At 41.0% G+C, this 18,857-nt stretch overlaps 1 protein-coding gene across 2 annotated transcripts in view; it reads left to right on the top strand.

Moving 5' to 3' along the window:
- The first annotated feature begins 434 nt into the window (after positions 1 to 434).
- Positions 435 to 18,857, top strand: part of cdc34a (cell division cycle 34 homolog (S. cerevisiae) a) — a 32,827-nt gene continuing 14,404 nt past the window's right edge. The window contains exon 1 of one of the 2 annotated variants that reach the window (XM_049465849.1): positions 435 to 1,274. In XM_049465849.1, the coding sequence (XP_049321806.1) occupies positions 1,089 to 1,274 (186 nt within the window). In that variant the 5' untranslated portion in view covers positions 435 to 1,088. The remainder of the gene's footprint in view (positions 1,275 to 18,857) is intronic. The other variant, XM_049465848.1, reaches the window with a different exon arrangement.

Below are 18,857 nucleotides of genomic sequence, written 5' to 3'. Positions count from 1 at the left end.
ATTAAAACTCTCAGTAACTAAGCACATTACAATATTTATTCACATTCACATACCTATTATAAATATATAATGGGTAAAAGAAAGTGCACAAAAATAAATTATAAATAATGTGTTGAAATTTACAGATTAACTGCATGTGATAACGCGTTAATGTTGACAGCCTTAATATAGTGTGACACTAAAATACACACAATATTTTAAGGTATTTTTATGCTAACAATATTCTTTGTGATAAGATAAAAACATTAATTTAATGAATTATACATTAATATATATATATATATATATATATATATATATATATATATATATATATATATATATATATATATATATATTTAAAGAAGTCATAAATAAGCCAAACATATGCTAAATATGTCACAGCTAACTAGCTAGCTAACTACCCTAGCTAGCTAGTTTGATTCAGTTGAATCGGGCGAATGAATCGTTTTGACCGATTTATTGAGAAGAACCGGTTCATAAGAACGATTCGTTCAGGAATCGAACATCGCTGGTAGAGAAGTGAGAGAACCGTTGGAGCGGATTTATCGTTACTGGGTGGCTGTGCTGTGCTGTGTTTTGCGGTGTTGTGCTAGCTGCTCCGCGGGAAACTGCTTAAATTATCGACTCTTGTGACTTTAAAAGTTGTGGTATATATATCTAAATATAGGGGGGTTTGAGATAACTGTGTGAACCGGACGCGGAGGGGTAGAAAATCACTCAAAAGCCCCACAAGCCTCCTGACGCTAACTAACTCTCCACTGAATCCTGAAGAGGCGCTGCTAGCCTCCGCTGCTGCTGCTGGTGTTAGCCCCGGACTGTGAGCTGGCTTTAGCCGTGGCTGGTGGGACCTGGTTGGGGTTTGTTGTGAATATCTGTGGGGGACTAAAGTGTTAAATACGCAGAGTAACGAGCTGAGTTATAACTTAACTGAACTCTCCTCTAAAACGAGTCCCGAACAGCTTGCTAGGCTAACGCTGCTGCTAGCCCGCGTTTGTTTTACAGAAGTTGGGTCAGGAGCGCAGCTAGCTGTAGTTGTTTATTATTGTAAACGGAGACTCGGGCGGTTCGGGGGTTTCGGGCGGAATATGGCTCAGCATGGGCAGCATCATGTCGCGAGTTCACAGAAGGCTTTAATGCTGGAGCTGAAAAGTCTTCAGGACGAGCCCGTCGAAGGCTTCAGAATAACTTTGGTGGACGAGTCTGACTTGTACAACTGGGAAGTGGCGATTTTTGGACCTCCTAATACACATTACGAGGGCGGCTATTTTAAGGTGGGTTTACACTTCTTCAATGTTCTTCTGTTTAAAATCTTTTTAGATCTTTTTAGATAACCTATATTTCTTTATGAACGCTCATAAAGTCTGTTTGCCTCTTTTGTCACAACCTTCCTCTTTAGATGGCCTAGCTAGTTAAACTAGCTAAACAAAGCATCTGCTTTTATTTAAAAGCTTGATTACATTCAGAGCTAAATATATACAACAGTTACAGCTCTGGAAAACAGCTCTCAATCAGTTTCTCTGATTTTGCTGTTTATAGGTATATGTTTGAGTAAAATGAACTGTGTTGTTTTATTCTATAAACTACGAACAACATTTCTCCCAAATTCCGAATAAAAATATTGTCATTTAGAGAATTTATTTGCAGAAAATGAAAAATGGCTGAAATAGAATAGATGCAGAGCCTTTAAACCTCAAATAATACGAAAAAAACAAGTTCATATTCACAAAGTTTTAAGAGTGCAAAAATCAATATTTGATGGAATAACCCTGTTTTTTAATCACAGTTTTTATGCATCTTGGCATGTTCCCTTCCACCAGTCTTACACACTGCTTTTGGATAACTTTATGCTACTCCTGGTGCAAAACTTCAGCTTGGTTTGGTGATCATCCATCCTCCCCTTGATTATATTCCAAAGGTTTTCAATTTGGTAAAATAATATAAAAAAAAAAAAACTTATAATTTTAAAGTTGTCTCTTATTTTTTCCAGAGCTGTATATAACCTATATAGGTTAGTGTCGTGCGTTATTTCACGACTCTTCTAGGCCTCCCAGAAAGGGAAGCCTGGGCTAGCTAAAATGAGCTCTAAAACTTATCTAGTCATGCATCACTACAAAAGTTCTAAGTTCAAAAGAAAGAAGGTAAAAACAGACGAGAACCTTAAGTTTAAAGAAAGGAGAAGGCGAATCGTTCCGAAGTTCTAAGTTGATTCTTTATTGTTCTTGAAGTCAGCCAGATTCAGTCAGGAGGATTCAGTCTTCTGATAATACAGAGGAATACACGCTCTTTTATACAGTATCTGGGTGAACAACGGTGGGGGCTTTTGGCACAAGTCAGACAAAACCAAGGTCGCCTCGACCAGCACCTCGCGCCTTGGTACAGACTGTACAGGCCTCAGAAAAAGCGTCAGACACCTGTTTTAACAGAACTTAGTGAACTCTAGACTTTTTATCCAAATATACTATTATAAAGGTAATATAGCATATATTGATCACCAATTTAGGGCCCACATTAGCCAGATAGTTGCTTTTGTTCTGCCTTTACCTCAAGCAGTAGCTTCCCTTTACCTACATTGTTCACTGTATCTAGCTAGCATAGCTTAAGGGTATTATCAAAGGTTTATGCCCTCAAACTACAAAAGAAACCCAATGATCTGAGGAGCATGCCTTGTCATGGTACCCACAACACAGCCCCAAGACCCTTTTTAAAGCACTGTTTATTCACATGCTGTCAAGGCATTGGTTCTATCAATCATGTTGTCATCTAAGACATGTTTTTTATGTCTTTTTAATTGAAGGTAGTTGAATTGACTCTTTTCTATTAGGCATCCCAATCACTCTACACATTTTTGTGTTTTTAAAATCTAATTTTAACTCCTTATCTTATTACCATGCTCCATATACACTTAAGATGTAAGTGAATTTTATTTGCCATAATGTGACACTGATCTAAATTTTTTTCAGGACTGTGTGGACATTTAAAATTTAATATTTTCAAATCATTTTTTTTAGTTAGTTTCTGTTGTGGTCCTATATTAGATATATTTATATTTTTGTGTTTCCACTCAGGTAGCACATCAGATATACCTCTTTTACTTATGAACATGCTCAATAGGTGCAGATTCAGGTGTGTTGGAGTAGGGAAGTAATAAGCCCTGAGCCAAGTTTTTGATGCTATGTACTGCTCACCAGTCTTTCTGTCTTAATACCAAATGTGTGTTTTGTGATGATATTTGCATTAGTATAGGGGGGGGTAACATTTTTTGAATGTTACATATTTTTATAATCCACAATAACTGCATACACTGAGACAAAGAAAATGGTAACATCTAAAAATAAAAGCTTGTCTATTGATTGTACATTTATTACCCAACCTCATAAAACATCTCAGTATCACCCTAAGTGTATCCAGTTGTTTAGGTCTTGGTGTCAGAGACTTGGTGCACAATATAATGTAATGCCATCTATTAAAATGTACAAAATCAACTGTAATTCTAGCAAAGGGGTGGCTTTGTGATTTCAGTGGTTTACATGTCTATAACAAATGTTTTTTAAATTTAAAACTGAAGCTGTACATTTATTAATTAAAGCAAAAATCACATCGCTGTCAATTTGCTGACATAACATGGAAGTACAATTCTTTAAGGGAGTCAGAATTCAGCACCTGTTTACTTGTCGTTGTTGTATCCTTAGATGTGAAAATGTATTTATGGGAAATGTTTGGGTAACTCTTTGCCAATGATAAAATTGGGCTCTAACAAACTGTGCAAATGATTCCGGATATGTTGTGTATCATTTAATGAAAAACTATATATATATGAACTATAGTATTTGTATTTGTATTTTTTTTAATTGCCATTTACAAATAGGCTAAAGTGAATCTTGTGGGAAAAAAAAATGAAAAAAGATATTTTGCAATTATATTACCATTTTTTTCCCCTCTCTCTCCAGGGTTGTGTGGATACGTAAAATTTGATATTTTGAAGTCAGTTTCTTGTGTGGTCCTATATCGGATATATTTGCGTCTTTTCGCACGTGTGCACGTTTAGTTTAAGTGGTCATGGAAGCTAGCGATTTTATAAGAAAGAGCCTTACTTATTGGATCCTTTTTTTTGAAGGGTGGTGCTTTATTCCTAAGCAGATGGCATATTGACTGTCAGTTATATGTCAACCAGTAACTGGTCTCCTTAAGTGTAGTGTCTCTGTAGAGGTGTGCACATTGTTTTAGGAGCATATCAGTTATAATCAGTGGCACTGGCTAACTACAGCTTAATCTTTGTTAGCACAGTTTAGTTAGCTTTAGCTATATTTGAACCAACATTTTATTGAGGATCAAAGTACTTAATCATTATAGCTTTAGTCATCATGTTGTAAGAGTAGGTATGATATCTGTGATTTTGTGTGTTTTGTATCTTCTTTGTATTAATAGATAACGACTGTTTATTCTTCATGTGGCCTCTTACAGGTCTCAAACAGCAGAAGTCAACACGCCAATTTCAGGCCCTCAGTCTGTCTCACTCTTTGAGGCTGCAGCACTGACTGTAGTTTATTATTGGTGGCCCCTTATGCCCTGGGACTGTAAAACCTTGTGATGAGATTTTATAATGCTGCACACACTGTCGTCTCAGTGAACCGGTGTGTTTCTAGCAGTTTGCCCGAGAGAGTAAAAGAGGCCACCTCAGAAACTAATGTGCTGCTGTTGTGTGCCTGTACTGGCACTTCCATCTAATGGTAATTTAGTTTCAAAACCATTAGGAGGAGCAGACAATGAAGAGGGGATGGGACATCCTCTTAGACTTTCATCTAATGGATTAAGAGTTGTGTAATGTGTAGCTTGTGTCACTGTATTATATACTGAACTACATGAACTAATTATATGGGTCTGTCCTGTCCAGTATAACCCCTTGACTCAATTATTGACATACAGTAAAGGTAGACTTGTCATGATAATTACATTATCAACTTTTTGATTCATAAATTAAGATGACGTTGATTATTTTTGCTGACCTTAATATTGCACGCTTCATTCCTTGTGCATATTTAAGCAGTGTCGTTACTTTTAGACCACCACACTCTTCTGTTCTCCTCTGCTCTCTGACAGGCAAGCAGGCTTTACACACACTCACACATTGTGCCGTGCTGTTTTACTGCTGCTGTAGTTTTTCCCATGTAAAGCCCAGGAAAAAGTGCCGGTCCTTTACTTGTGCCTTGTTGACCAGTGGGAACTGATTGAAAATACGTGGTCAGACAGATATTTATTTACCTAATCTGATTCAAACTTATCCTGACATTTCCCTAAACTGGCATGCTCCAGACTATTGGTATATCTTCTGAGACAGTATAACATCCAAAATAGTAGTTGTTGTAACAGTTCTAACCCGATGTACCTGCTAATATTTACATTGTGTACAAAGATTGTTCCTTCTTTGTATTTAATTTGCTGACCTATCACTTTAGTACCCCTGAGACTGTTCTAGCTAGGATGATGGACAGAGCTTTGTGATGATGCATATATTAGTCAGCTGACTGGCAGCAGGCACCTGCTGGAGCGTGCATGCACTCAGTCCCCTCTGGCAGGTGATGTGAGCCGAGCTTCAGATAGCCGGGCAGATCGAGTCATGTTTCTTCCTCTGGGGCTGATGGAGTGTCACGGAGAAATGCGAGCAGAGGGTGGGAACGGGAGAGGCTCTCTGTCCACATTCAGCTCTCAGGGAGTTACTTTGAGAAGCAAATAAGCTTTCAATGGCCTGAGTTAATGACATTTAACCTCTGCTGTAGAGCTGCTCATTTGGATATAGCTGAAGCTAATAAAACCACTGGTAGCCTGTGACACTAACAGTGTATTTACTCTTTACTTCTTCAGTTATTGTTGGCAACACCAATGAGTTTCCATTGACTAATCGTTTCTGCCTGATTTAGTTCTTAAATTTTAGGGGTATACCAAATATCAGGCAACTGGTAATATCTGAAAATGGCAAAAAAAGAAAAAGGCTGATCAACTGATACTGAACAATTGCTATGTATTTAAAGTTATATAGCATGTTTCATTTAGGATTTTTTCCAGCAGTGGTGGCAGGCCCACACATCCTGTTCCAACTTATAATACCTGCAAGTAAAAAAAAAAAAAATTCAACTCTAAAACCTAAATTAATTAGAGATTCATTTTCTCTAATCTCCCCTTCCTGGCTTCCGCCTGAACCTATTGTTTTAAATTAAAAACTTTCCAGTATGAACTCTGGGTTTGTGCTTTTGCTGAGTGATAAATTGTGCTGATCCTTGTATCCAAATAAAAAAAAAATCTTAACCAATTGCTTTCTTGGCAACATTACTCTTTGAAAACATTATCTATGATGTCATTAGCTGTTAGCATTTTTACCCTGCAAAACAGAAGGCTACATTACTAAACTTTGCTTTAGGCAAGTTTGAGTCGGCAGATTTTTTTTATGACACATTCTGGGTAGAAAGCAGTAGCTCAGTATGGTTGCTTGTTTGTGTATGTAAGCCTGTATGTACATCTGTTTTGTTAGAACAGTTCTGGACAGTGTCATTTGCATCTGGCTTGCTTGCTGTGTGTGTGTTGTGCAGACCTCTCTGGCTTTTGTTGTACACAGGACTGTGCCAGCCAATTAATGTAATCACATTCGAGTAAATCCTCCCTAACAGAGCTCAAAGTACCAAAACCCGATACCAAATCTAGCATTGTTTACTTGACCATTCTCTGCAATATTTCACTACATCTGTGTTACTGAAAAAGATAAAATACTCCTAACTAGCAAATACCAGGAATTATCAAATCAAATTATTATTATTTTTTTATATTGCACTTTTTACAATTGTTGTTACAAATCAGCTTTATAGGACAGAGAATCAGACAAAGCACTAAACAGACAAACAGAACCCTCAGTGAGTGCAGAGGCAAGAAAAACACTCCCTCAGAGCTGCAGGAGGAAGAAACCTTTTAAATTATGTTTACAGTTATGTATTTATTGTTGTCACTTTTACAGAATTTGACAACCGGCAGATTTGCTAGAATAAACATAGATTTTATGGCATCTATGTTAGTGATGTGATCAAAATGATACAATATATTGTGATACTGTTATATTGTCCCACCCCTACTATATCCCCCCCCCTTCAACAAAATTTATACTTGCACAATGCTGTCAGAAAAGTACTGTTTTTTCATGGCCTGGATGCTGATGCTTGGTAGTGAAAACCCATTTCATGAAGCTCTTTATGCACTTTTCTTCTGCTAACCTAAAGGCCACTTAAAGTTTGGAGGCCTGTAGTTATTGATTCTGAAGTAAGTTGGGGACCTCAGCGCACCATGGGTCTCAGCATCCGCTCACTCCGCTCTCTCATGTTATGTGGCCTACCACTTCCTGGCTGAGCTGCTGTAGTTCCTAATCACTTCCACTTTGTTAAAATACCTTTGTGAAACATTTAGTTGCGAAGACATTTCTTGACTGGACTTGCACTGATTGCATCCTATCACTGGCTTTAACTGAGCTCCTGAGATGTTTGTAAAAGCGGTCTGCATGCCTAGAGCAGTCAGTGATTTGGATGAGTGTATGGAGTGAATATAGGATAGTATTAGAAGAAAACTTATACTAGTATTAATACTGATCAGTATATCCTCCCTATTTGTTTTGCATTGCATCACAGAGTTTAGTGTATGTCATAACCACACTTAAACTTAACTTTAAAACTTTTATCTGTACTGCAGTCTTCACTTTCAAACTAGTTAATATTAGTTCACACTAGTTAAATTATTCGCAATTGATACAGACCCAAAGAAAAAGAAAGATGACTTGAATTTTTGACTTTGGATGAGGTAGCAGGAAAATTGTGTAAATATGATATTTTGCTGACCCACTGCTTTTAATGTGTGATCATATTGATTTTTGTTCTGAAAGCTTAATGGGTGCACTTTTCCTCTAATTTCTCTTGAGAAGAGCAGGGATAAAATAACTTTTTTTCCATGACCCACATTTAAAAATATCATTGCACACTCCATTACAAGCTTTAGCAAATCTGTGCAGAAATGTTGTTGTCTCTACATTTCATATTTTGCACCTGAGGCAAGGTCTTGTTTTTTTTTTTCTTTTCTTTCTTTTTCTTTTTTGCTATGAGAATCTGCTGAATCTGCTGTCAGTAGTAGAGGGTAACAGTACCGGTATTAATACTGAACCTTCATGGTATGGAGGTACCGGTTCAATGCATGCAGTCCAATTGCAGTAATTTCTGTAGTGCCTTACAAAAATGTAGGCTTTAAATCCTTGGATTTACATAGTATTGTGGGAACTGTAGTGATTTAGGAATATTGCTATGTCAGCTGTAGTTTGTCCCTTTGCCATACCTGCTCCTCTTTCTTATTTTATTTATTTTTTTATTTCAAAACCGAACCAAAACTGTTCAGGCATTTGTCCTTTTGTATAAAACACTACCACACATAATTTGTAAACTGTTAGCTGTGAATAAGCAAATCACACCTTATTTTTCTAATTCTCATCATTCGCACAAAACTGACTGAGCAGAAGCAGTGAGGAATAGAGGGTCTGAAAAAAAGATAAGGTTGGTGTAGAAGAAGAAAGAGATGGCTTGTTTTAGGAGACACTGGAGATGACCTGGTTTACTGACTCCTACTGACATTTTTTTCTGTGTCTTTCGCTCTCTAGTGGTTTCATTTGTTCATTTGTTTCAGGCCAGTCTCTCTACACTTGCAGCATTTTTACCCAACACACTCTTACTTTAAGGATAAGCATTTAAACAGTTGATGGATTTCTTTTAGCCACTGAGTACCAGACATAAACATAAATGTCCCAAAAACCACAGCAGAATGTGGAGAATTGTAAATAGGGGGTGTGCACCACAGTTCTTTTCTGCTGCTGTTTTGAAAAGAGAAGAACCCTGCCTTTTGTTTAGAGTGTAGCTGCTCTATAATAAAGATGATGAAAGTTAAACATACTACTTATAGCACTGAAGTAATCCTAAAATTTAAAGCCTGTAAGGAGTGGTAAACATGCCAAGGAAAAGGCCAGGAAAGTTCCATAAAGCATTTGCAGTGTTTGCCTGTATGTTGCGTGGGGAATCCTTGCTTGGTTGATCATCATTACGGGTATGATTATACTTGTTAAATGTGGTTTGAGTACAATTAACCCTGGTGGCTGATTTGTTTTGTTAGTGTGGTTTGTTAGAGTAAGTGTGAATGCTAGCTTTCAGTCACTGATTAATGCCACTGAGCAGGTCAGTCTCGGTCTAAACAAACTCTTGTGCAGTGTGTTTGAATATGAACATGGTGTAAACCAAAAGCATCTAAACAAAACAAACAGGCTGTGACTGATATCAAGGTGACATTATTTAATAAAACTCTCAATTTCTCCAGGGATTAAATTTTATCCTTTTTTTTTTTTTTTTAGTGTTTATCATTTTCTAGTTACGAATTTCACGAGTGCAGATTCCAAACTGAAACGTTAAGCAGTGTGCTGTATTCCAGTAAGGCCTGTTGCACCAAGACAAGCTATCTATTGCCTAGGACCCAAAGCTAGCCTGGGGACAGCAGGCAACAACAGGTTATGAATTAAATGCAGTGATGAGTTGTGTGAGAGCCCCTTTAAAATCGATGGTCAATGCAGGAAAGTGCAACAATGATGTTATCAGAAAACCCCTCAAGGAGGCCCCTCCCACTAGTTGATGGCAGTAGTTAGCCAGCCAGCTTTGTGATTCCTGCAAATATGAAAAATGAAGTTTTAACAATCATGAAGCAATGGCTTTATCCAATCTCGAATCCCAAAAAGAAAGAAGAGAAAGGAATAGGACAAAATGAAAAAACAATACAGCAGTAAGATTTTATCTGTGCATCTGTCTAATTCTCAGACAACAGAATACTTAAATCTGCTCTTACAAGCAGTAAGTTGATGTACTAAGCATTAACATTATGTTGGGGTGTTTTTAGGCATTGGTAGTTGTGAAAGCAGCTGGAATGGGTTCTTTCTTGGGGCCCCCAATTCCTTAAAACTGCCCTTTCTTCCCATTATACAGGACCAGTCTCTTTAAAATAGGGTGAAAAGAATATAATTAAAACTGAAGTTCAAATTACTTTTTTAAGAACATTTTAAATCACTGATGAAATCTGATAGAAACTCTATATATTTATATAATTTGGCTCAATAATGCACAAAAAAAACTTTTCCTTCTTGTTGTGGATATTGAACTTAATTTGGGGGAACTTTCCTGTTCTCAACCTCTTGCAGTGTAGGTAGCAAGTTGATTGGTGGAAAAGGTGGGATTTTATCTATAAATAGACATCGTTTTGTGCCATATGTAATATTGCAACCAGTGGCTGGTGTAGTGGTTACAAGGGATACCGAACTATTTACCTGATATCAATATTAATTTTAATATTAATATTAAAGGTTAATAGGGCGCCAGTAGCGGCTAGCTACAAAATTTATATTTAACCTCAGGGTGAGTTCTTGTCGGTTTCAGAAAGTCTTTGAACCACGGGAGGAACACATTTAAGTCAAGAATTGGCTAAACAAGTAATGTTTATTTAGAATAAAAGTAATACATGGATATATGCAGAATTAGATAAGGGGCATAATTCAAACAACAATTTGAGAGTGAAATTCAAGCACGCTGATGATAACAGTCTTACAACCAAACCTTCTCATCGCATATATGAATAACTCAAAACACTTTAGACCCAAACAACAGAAATGTATAAGTAGATAAAAATAAACAAATCAATACCCAGTTTAATATACCAAAGGGGAAGTAATTATGATAACCCACTAGGAGATAAACCTAAATATGAATAACTAAACCCACTATAAGAATATTAGGAGATTAAACAAGATTATAAGTGATTATATACTGCTATAAACGAACTAACCACTAAAGAAGCAAAACGCTCTAAATCCAAGCTAATTGAGTTAAACTAGATTACATTAGAACTATGGAGCTGACAGAGATCCCACCATCTCTCAACCGGGAATAACTATAACTGAAAACTTAGCAAGACTCAACCTAACCAGACCAACAGAACGCCACCAGAGAATTAGAGATTTAACCAGCGCCTCACTTTGCGTTGACCGGCCTCGGGCAACCGGTGTCGTCTCTGCCGCGAAGGGAACCGTTGGTGTCGACCGCCAGGAAGGGTAGCTCGATCCAAGTGGCCGAAGCGGGTTCTTCAGGTGGACTTCACGGTGCAAGCAGGGCTTCGGTTCCAACGGCAAGCGGGAGCGATCGCTCCGGACAGCTGATTGATTCAGGATTCTCTTCGCGTCTGGGTCTGGTACGGCGAGCGATGTATAACGCTAAAGATGAGCGGTGAACTATAGGCAGCTCCGTAGCGCTAAGGTGGTTTCAATAGCTGGAAGCACCTAATTCTCTAATTCTGTTGATAATCGCTGGACTTGTGTTGGTCAGCGCGGATGCGCTGCAAGCGCAGCTCAAGCTAGATCTATGACTCAAAAACTTAAGAATCACTAAGCTGAATCTAAGAGAAAGTAAAACAAAAGAGAGAGTACAAAATTCTAACTAAAACTCTAAGTTAAAATTACTTCTAAGAAAAAAAATTGAACTTAACTAAACCTAAAAAGCGCACGAACTGCGAACCACGAACCCCGAACTACGAACTGAATGAACTAACATCCCCCTTTATTGGAAAACACGTTCCCTTCGTGACGTATTGGCCCTAACTTGTGATAGGTTTCCTAACTGCAAGTATAATCTCTAAAAACCCAATCAGCTCCAGGTAGGTGGAGTCTTGCCTGGACGACTCCCCCTTTTTTTTCTTTTATTAACTTAAACCTTAACATTCTTAAATGATCAGATTAAACAATTGCTTATTTAAAATATACTTTGACATAGAAAACCCACAATTTCCCCACATTCACCCACTGTTGCATAGCATTTTAGTGATATGAATAAACATCTCAGAACTGAAATCCTAACCAGACAATTAGATAATCATAGTTGATTTTGAGGTGTAAGAATGGAAAGAAATATAACACATGACCAGGGAATACACTAACTTCCACGCATCGGACTCTTAGAAAGGAAAGAAAGAAACTCGTTATGAACTTTAAACTTATTAATTCAAGATTTGGTTATTAACCTGATTAAAGTATTGTGGAAACATGCCCTGATAGCTTTTAAGTAATTATTTTAACCAGACTGCTAGTTTGTTGCCATCCGTATTCTTTTTGTAGTTAATGTTCATTCACGTCTTAAGAACACATTTTGTTTTTAATGTTTTAACATTTTTCAGCCTTAAATTTCCTTTTTTGAAAAGGCAGACTCTCTTGTGTATTTGAAGAGATAAGAACTCTGGCCGTCGTAATTCACACCTCTCCCCCACTAAGGAATGCGGGTCTCATTGCTCTGGTTAACATAATTTCAGACCTCTTTAAATCAGAAATTCACTATACCTTTATACTTTCATACTTTGTTCTTTACTAAACAGGAAAATGTATCTATATAACCAAAGCAAAGGTTAAAATTACGCTGACTAGTTGCAATAGTTCAACCAATGACAAACAAGACATAATTCTTCAGCCTGGAACCTGTAGAAGAAAATGAAGGTAAACCTCAAAATTGTTCTCTTGATTAGAAAGTGTTTCATCACATTGCTTGATACCCTGCTTCTCACAATATTAGAATTAACCAACAGTTATTTAAGTTATTGTAAAAACATATACATATGTAATTTTTCGATCATAGCCTCGTGCTCCAAGAAAAGTTCCTTTCTTCTCCTGCGGGTGGCAGTATTGTCTTGTTAAATGGTCCACGGGTCCTGGGCCAGTAAAAGGGTCATGCTGTGTGCGTGAGTGTGTAAATTAGATGTGACTGTTTAAGAGGTGTGCTCCGAAGATAGCGGATCAGCAGGTGACATGTTAATCCCCAAAGTTTATGGGTCTTTGTTCAGATGCTTTTAGCGAGACAGATGTTTTCAGCAAATGGTCGTAAAAGTCGTTAAAGTGTTATCATTCAAGGTTGGGGGGAATCACCCTCTGCTCTCCAGTGGAATTTCTTAAGTGGATCTAAGAGTGTGATTTCACAATGAGCCATCAGGCTATCTGCTACATATCCCCCCCATCGGGTGATAATCAGCAGAGATCCAGGTTATCAGTCGATGAGATGACGTAGATAGCTGTGGACAAAAAGGTTACTGGGTATCTCAACTCTTACTGGTGGCATTTGCTGGTCAGTACACAACAGGCTGCATTAGCGTTATCCAAACCAGAGCTAAACCACTTCCCTTACTGCAGCTACCTGCATAGGTTCATCAGTTGCGTCCTCCTGAGTTTCCACTGACACTTCTTGACCCCCCCTTCTACGTCTCACAAATCTAACCACCTTACCCGACCATGAATCCATTTGTCTCTGTAGCTTCACGGTCTTCCTACGATAAAAACACGTTATACCAAAGGTTGCTACATACCCCAGACATACCAGCACAGCTAACAAGGTATCGGGCAATGACCAGGAGTATCTTACAGGTTGGACTGTCCATGTGGGACGTGCCTCGATCTCTTTTAAGACATTATTGATGGGGGTCAAATCGATAGACTGGGGACCCTCATACTGTATCCGACCAAGGGTGTCAGGGCTGAGTTCTAAGGAGTGGGTAGTAAAGAAATCAGACACCTCAATTTCACTCTCATATTGATCAGGTACTAAGTGGTACAGGGACCATTCCCCAACATGCAGAGTAGCCCCAGGTGGTACGTCTACCCAAAATGTTTGTTCCGGAAGGGGAATACGTTCATCGATATCATGCTGGTCATAGGACAACACCGCTTCCCATGCCGCAGTATTTACCAACCACCGGCTCCCTACGATTTCAACCTGAGTCTCGACCTGTTGGTACCTATGAGTGACAGTGGCAGGACACTGGTCCTTAGTGAGCATGGGCTTAAGGCCACAAAGATTGCCGGCACCCTCTCGAGTGAACGGTTTACTGGGACAGAGATAGTGTATATCCTTGGACCGGGTACACATGCGCAAATTTGGGGCCAGATAAAGTCCAGGATTGATGTCTTGGTAAGCTACCAAGGTCGGAGTCTGAATTTTGATGTGTGCTTCTTTTTGCCAAAACCCAACATTTACCACTTCTTTTAAGCGATAAATGTTTTCCGCAGCTATTATAGGTAAGTTGACCAGAAAAGCTACTTCTCTATTTTCTGGATTGACATAAAGAGGTACTGCACTTCCGAGTGTATAGGCTAAATGTGCTTGGAGATCAGTAACTTCCTCTCGGGTAGCCCGACTGAGGATTTCCTGTACCAGGGTTAAAGGCACCAGATAAGCTGGTATCTTGCCCATAGCTAGACTGTCTACTGAGGATCCCACTTCCTGTAGCATGTCATTCAAAAGCATGTTAATCACTTGGATGTGAGCCATATCTGTCTGGATTGCCCGGGTCAGGGAGGTGATCGTTTGCAGAGTTTTGTTTAAAGCTACCGTGTGGGTATTGAGGACCACAATGGTACCCTGTAAAGTTTGTCCAATTGCTTGTAGCTGTCTCTGTTGGGTGTCTATTTGGTCCTTGATGTGTGGTAGTTCTGCCTGTAGTTCCCCTACATTACGGCGGACCGTGGCTAGGCCCACGGCATTAACAGCGGATGTGCCGACGCCAAGGAGTGAGCCTACAGCGGCGGCAGCAGTTAATAAACCTGCAAGAAACCGTTTGGATCTCTTTTGAGCCCCATTCAGTTCAGACTGTGTGACCGCAAATTTTTGCAGCTGTTGTAGCATGTGGGTGGTGTCTCGTTCGGCATGGCTTACTGCCTCTCGTACCCACCAATGCCCAGCCCACCCCACTTGGCGGGACCAATCAGGGAAGTTCTTTTTACATACTTCCTCCGGGTTCAGTCGTACAAACACCCTTTGGGTATGTAACCGGCAGTTTGTGATTAGTAGTCCCGAATTATCCCTAAGAACTACTCCTGAGGTAGGTCCGGGGGAGATCACATCAGGGGCCGCGACGATCGTCCCCAGCACGAGCGTCAGGAGCAGGAGAGTCCTCATCTTCCTAACGAGACAAATGTACATGATTAACCTGGGTGTACTAGCGTGAACCACCAATGAAGTAGAATCTAACAGATAAGTGGTTAACAATCAGTGATATCCTATTCCCAGGCACAAAATGATGGTTCTGTTGGCTGGCTTGATCGGCAGATGTGTAATGGTACTTGGGTTGAAATTGCAAATAACAGACTACTGTATATGGATCAAAGATCAATGTATTCCTAAATTTTAAAAATGAAGTTATTAGTTTAGTTGCCAGTTGTACAGCTAGGAGTTGCTAAACACCTAGGGGTCTAGCAGGGGTTTTGTCCACCTGATTAGACTCTAATCAAGGCATTGGCGGCCCCGACTTGTCCCATAGGGCTTTGGTGTGGCTTAATTTGGTTGCGGTGTACCCACTTGCGGGTTGGCTCCTTAGAACCTTGGCTGATCTGGATCTGGTACACCACCGGGGACAATTTGTCCGTGATTGTGTGGGGTCCAGTCCAGCGAGGCATGAGTTTGCGAGCCAGCCTACCCGTATTCGATTGGGGTTTCTCGACAGGTTGAGCGAAAATGTAGTACCACACCTTATCTCCCACCTGAAGCTCGTCATAGGACGCCTTCTGATCATAGTAGGCCTTCCGACCCTGGGCACTTCGTGCCATGTGCTGTTGGGCAAAAGCAAAAGTGGATTTTAGGTGTTTCTGCAAATCGTCTATGTACTGCTGTGTTGTGTAGGCAACTGAGGTATCTGTTCCACCTGGCTGATATAACAGATGTAGCGGAAGTGTCATCTGTCTGCCTGTCATCACCTCGAATGGAGAGACGCCGGTGGAATCGTGAGGAGTTGCCCTAATGGCCATGAGTACCAACGGCAATTTCACATCCCAGTCGCGGTGATGCGTGGCCACAAATTTCTTGAGGATGCTGACCACTGTGCGGTTAGCCCGTTCGACCTGACCAGAGGACTGGGGGTGGTAGCTCACGTGCAACTTGGCTTTTACACCGAGGACGTGCCACATTTGTTGCATGACTTCTGCCGTGAAATGAGTACCTCGATCTGAGTCAACCCTACAAGGAAGACCAAACCGGGTGAAGATATGATTAACCAGGAGACACGCTGTGGTTATAGCGGTGTCATTGGCGGCTGGAAGACACTCCACCCACTTGGTGAATGCACATGTGACTGTGAGGAAATATTTGTTCCCTCGAGCAGACTTTGTGAGCGGGCCCACCCAATCCATTTGCAGATCCGACCACGGGAAGGTTAACCCCTTTCTCTGTAAGGGAGCCCTGTGCAGAGGATTCGCCGGCTGGAACTGGCAGCACACCAAGCATCCTTTAATGTAACTAGCTACATGCTCCCGCATTCGTGGCCAAAAGGCCACCTGTTTGAGTGTCCTATAGGTTTCCTTGATCCCTTTGTGACCTGCTGATGGAGAGTCATGGGCGTGCCCCAACATTACCCCCCTGTGGCACGGAGGCACCACGAACGCAGGAGAAGTGTGGGTCTCAGTGACATGAACAAGCAAGCCCTTGACCACCTTCAAGAATGCACGGTTGTCCAAGAGTTGTTTAAGCGGAATTGATGCCTCCAGCATTTGGCTGGTTATGGGATTGTTGGTGGGATCGAGCAAGAAAGCCTTAATAGATTTGATGTCGGGGTCTGCGTCTTGTAGCGTGATCAAATCAGCATCTGTGATTTCTGGATCAATGGAGACCGCAGCGCAGGGTGGGATTTCTGTTGTTGAGGTTTGTTTAGCTTGTGCTCTAGTCACGGCTAAAACAGTGGGGTTGGGTTGGGTTGGGTATTTCAACGGGTCAAAGACCCATGAAACTCCTTCCAAGGCACCTCTTTTGGCCAGTGAATCAGCTTGGTCATTGTATGTCTTGTCTGTTCCTGGGACACGTGAGTGTCCCCTCACCTTTTTCCAGTAGACAAGCATGTCGTGTCGAACTACCAGGTAGTCCGCGGCTGTGAACAGCTCTGTGTGTTTGACTGCTTTCCTGCCAGATGTGAGAAAACCTTTGGTTTTCCAGATTGGCAAGTGACATGTGAAACTTAGACGTGCGTAGTTGGAATCTGTACAGATTAACAGGGTTTTTACCCCCTGGTCGATAGCAAGTTGAATTGTGATGAGTATGGCAGCGATTTCGGCATACTGAGAAGTTTGTGATCCTAGTTTGAACTGTTGTGGTTCGCAAGGGTTGTCATCAAGCCAGACGATTCCTGCACCGGCTTTGAGGCCTTCTTGGTCATGTCGGAAAGAGCATCCATCTACGTAGACCGTGGGAATGTTTTCACACTCCTTGGGGTCAAAGTAACGATGGTTTGTGGGTTTTTGGGAGGCGAGATTGGGAATGGGCGTTGATGTGGCCGGTATGTCAGTTTCACATCGCTGACATGCCGCCAGATCAGTGCCTAGAGGTAATCTCGAGTTTTGCGCATAGCGCACCTCAACCTCAAAACTTTGTAGGGCCATTAACCAGGAGGCGACTCGTGCGTTGGTGACCACACCTTCTCGAATGCGCTGACTGTTGAGAAAGACCACTGGCTGGTGGTTCGTTTCTACAATGATCTTTTGTCCCCCAAGGTAGTTGGAGAAGTGTTTCACTGCCCAGACCGTGGCCAGAAGTGCTTTCTCACAGTCAGAGTATTTGAGTTCCGGAGCCATCAAAGCTTTGCTTGCATAAGCCACCACTCTCTTGTCTCGATCGTGTACCTGGTATAGACCAGCACTCACACAGTGCTCTGAAAACCCAACTTGAAGGTAGAATTCTCTGCTGTGGTCCGGATAGGTTAAACAGGGTGCCGATGCCAGTTTGTCTTTGAGGGTTTGCATGGCTTGTGCCTGGGCCTCACCCCAAATGAAAGGTACATCCTGCTTTAACAGCTGGTACAGTGGCTTGGCCAGTTCCGCAAAGTTTTCAATGAACTGGCGGGAGTAGTTGCATACCCCCAAGAAGCTGCGAAGGGCGTGGATGGTTTTTGGTTCCGCGATATCCACGATGCCTTGGGCACGACATGGTTGCGGGAGAACACCATCTGGACCAACCAAAAGGCCCACATAGTTGACCTTAGTTTTGCACCACTGACATTTGGCTAGGGATATTTTCGCACCTGCTTTTGTGAGCTGATCTAGCACATGATCAATCTCTTCCAAGTGAGCATCGAGAGAATTGTTCCGGATAAGAACATCGTCAACATAAATCAAGGTTCCTCGTTCTCTTGCATCAGGACAAGCTTTGTTGAGAAAGATGTTGAATTCAGCTGGTGAATTGGAATATCCGAATGGGCAGCGGGTGAATGTAAATTGACGGCCGGCGAATGTGAATGCCAGTTTGTGTTGGTCTTCCACATGGACCGGAATGGTCCAGAACCCCGATGCCACATCTAAGGTTGAAAAATATTTGGCATCTCTGACCCTAGGGAGTTCTTGCTCCAATTGGGTCATGGGCCATCTAGAAAGAGGGACCTGGTCATTTAGGCGGCGATAGTCAATAGTCAGACGCCATTTGCCATTGGGCTTCAACACCGGCCAAAGTGGCGCAGAGTAGGTGCTGTTGCATGGTCGGATTATTCCTTTGTCTAAGAGATCATCTATGATCTCTTGCACCGGCCCGTATGATGCAAGTGGAATCTTGTATTGGCGAACGTAAGCAGGAGCAGCGTCGGGATGCGTCGGAATACGAATCATATGGATGTGGGTCAATCCACAATCCATAGAATCTTGAGAGAAAGACGCGCGATACTTAGTCAGCACTGTTCTGAGCTTTACACGCTCTTCGTCTGATTGCAATGCATCCGCATCTAACAGCATTTGCTGTAGTTGCTTCTCA

Source organism: Astyanax mexicanus, chromosome 16 (assembly GCF_023375975.1).
Source record: "Astyanax mexicanus isolate ESR-SI-001 chromosome 16, AstMex3_surface, whole genome shotgun sequence".
Lineage (NCBI taxonomy): Eukaryota > Metazoa > Chordata > Actinopteri > Characiformes > Acestrorhamphidae > Astyanax > Astyanax mexicanus.
The sequence above is the reverse complement of the archived record's forward strand: the minus strand, read 5'-3'. Positions and strand labels throughout refer to the sequence as shown.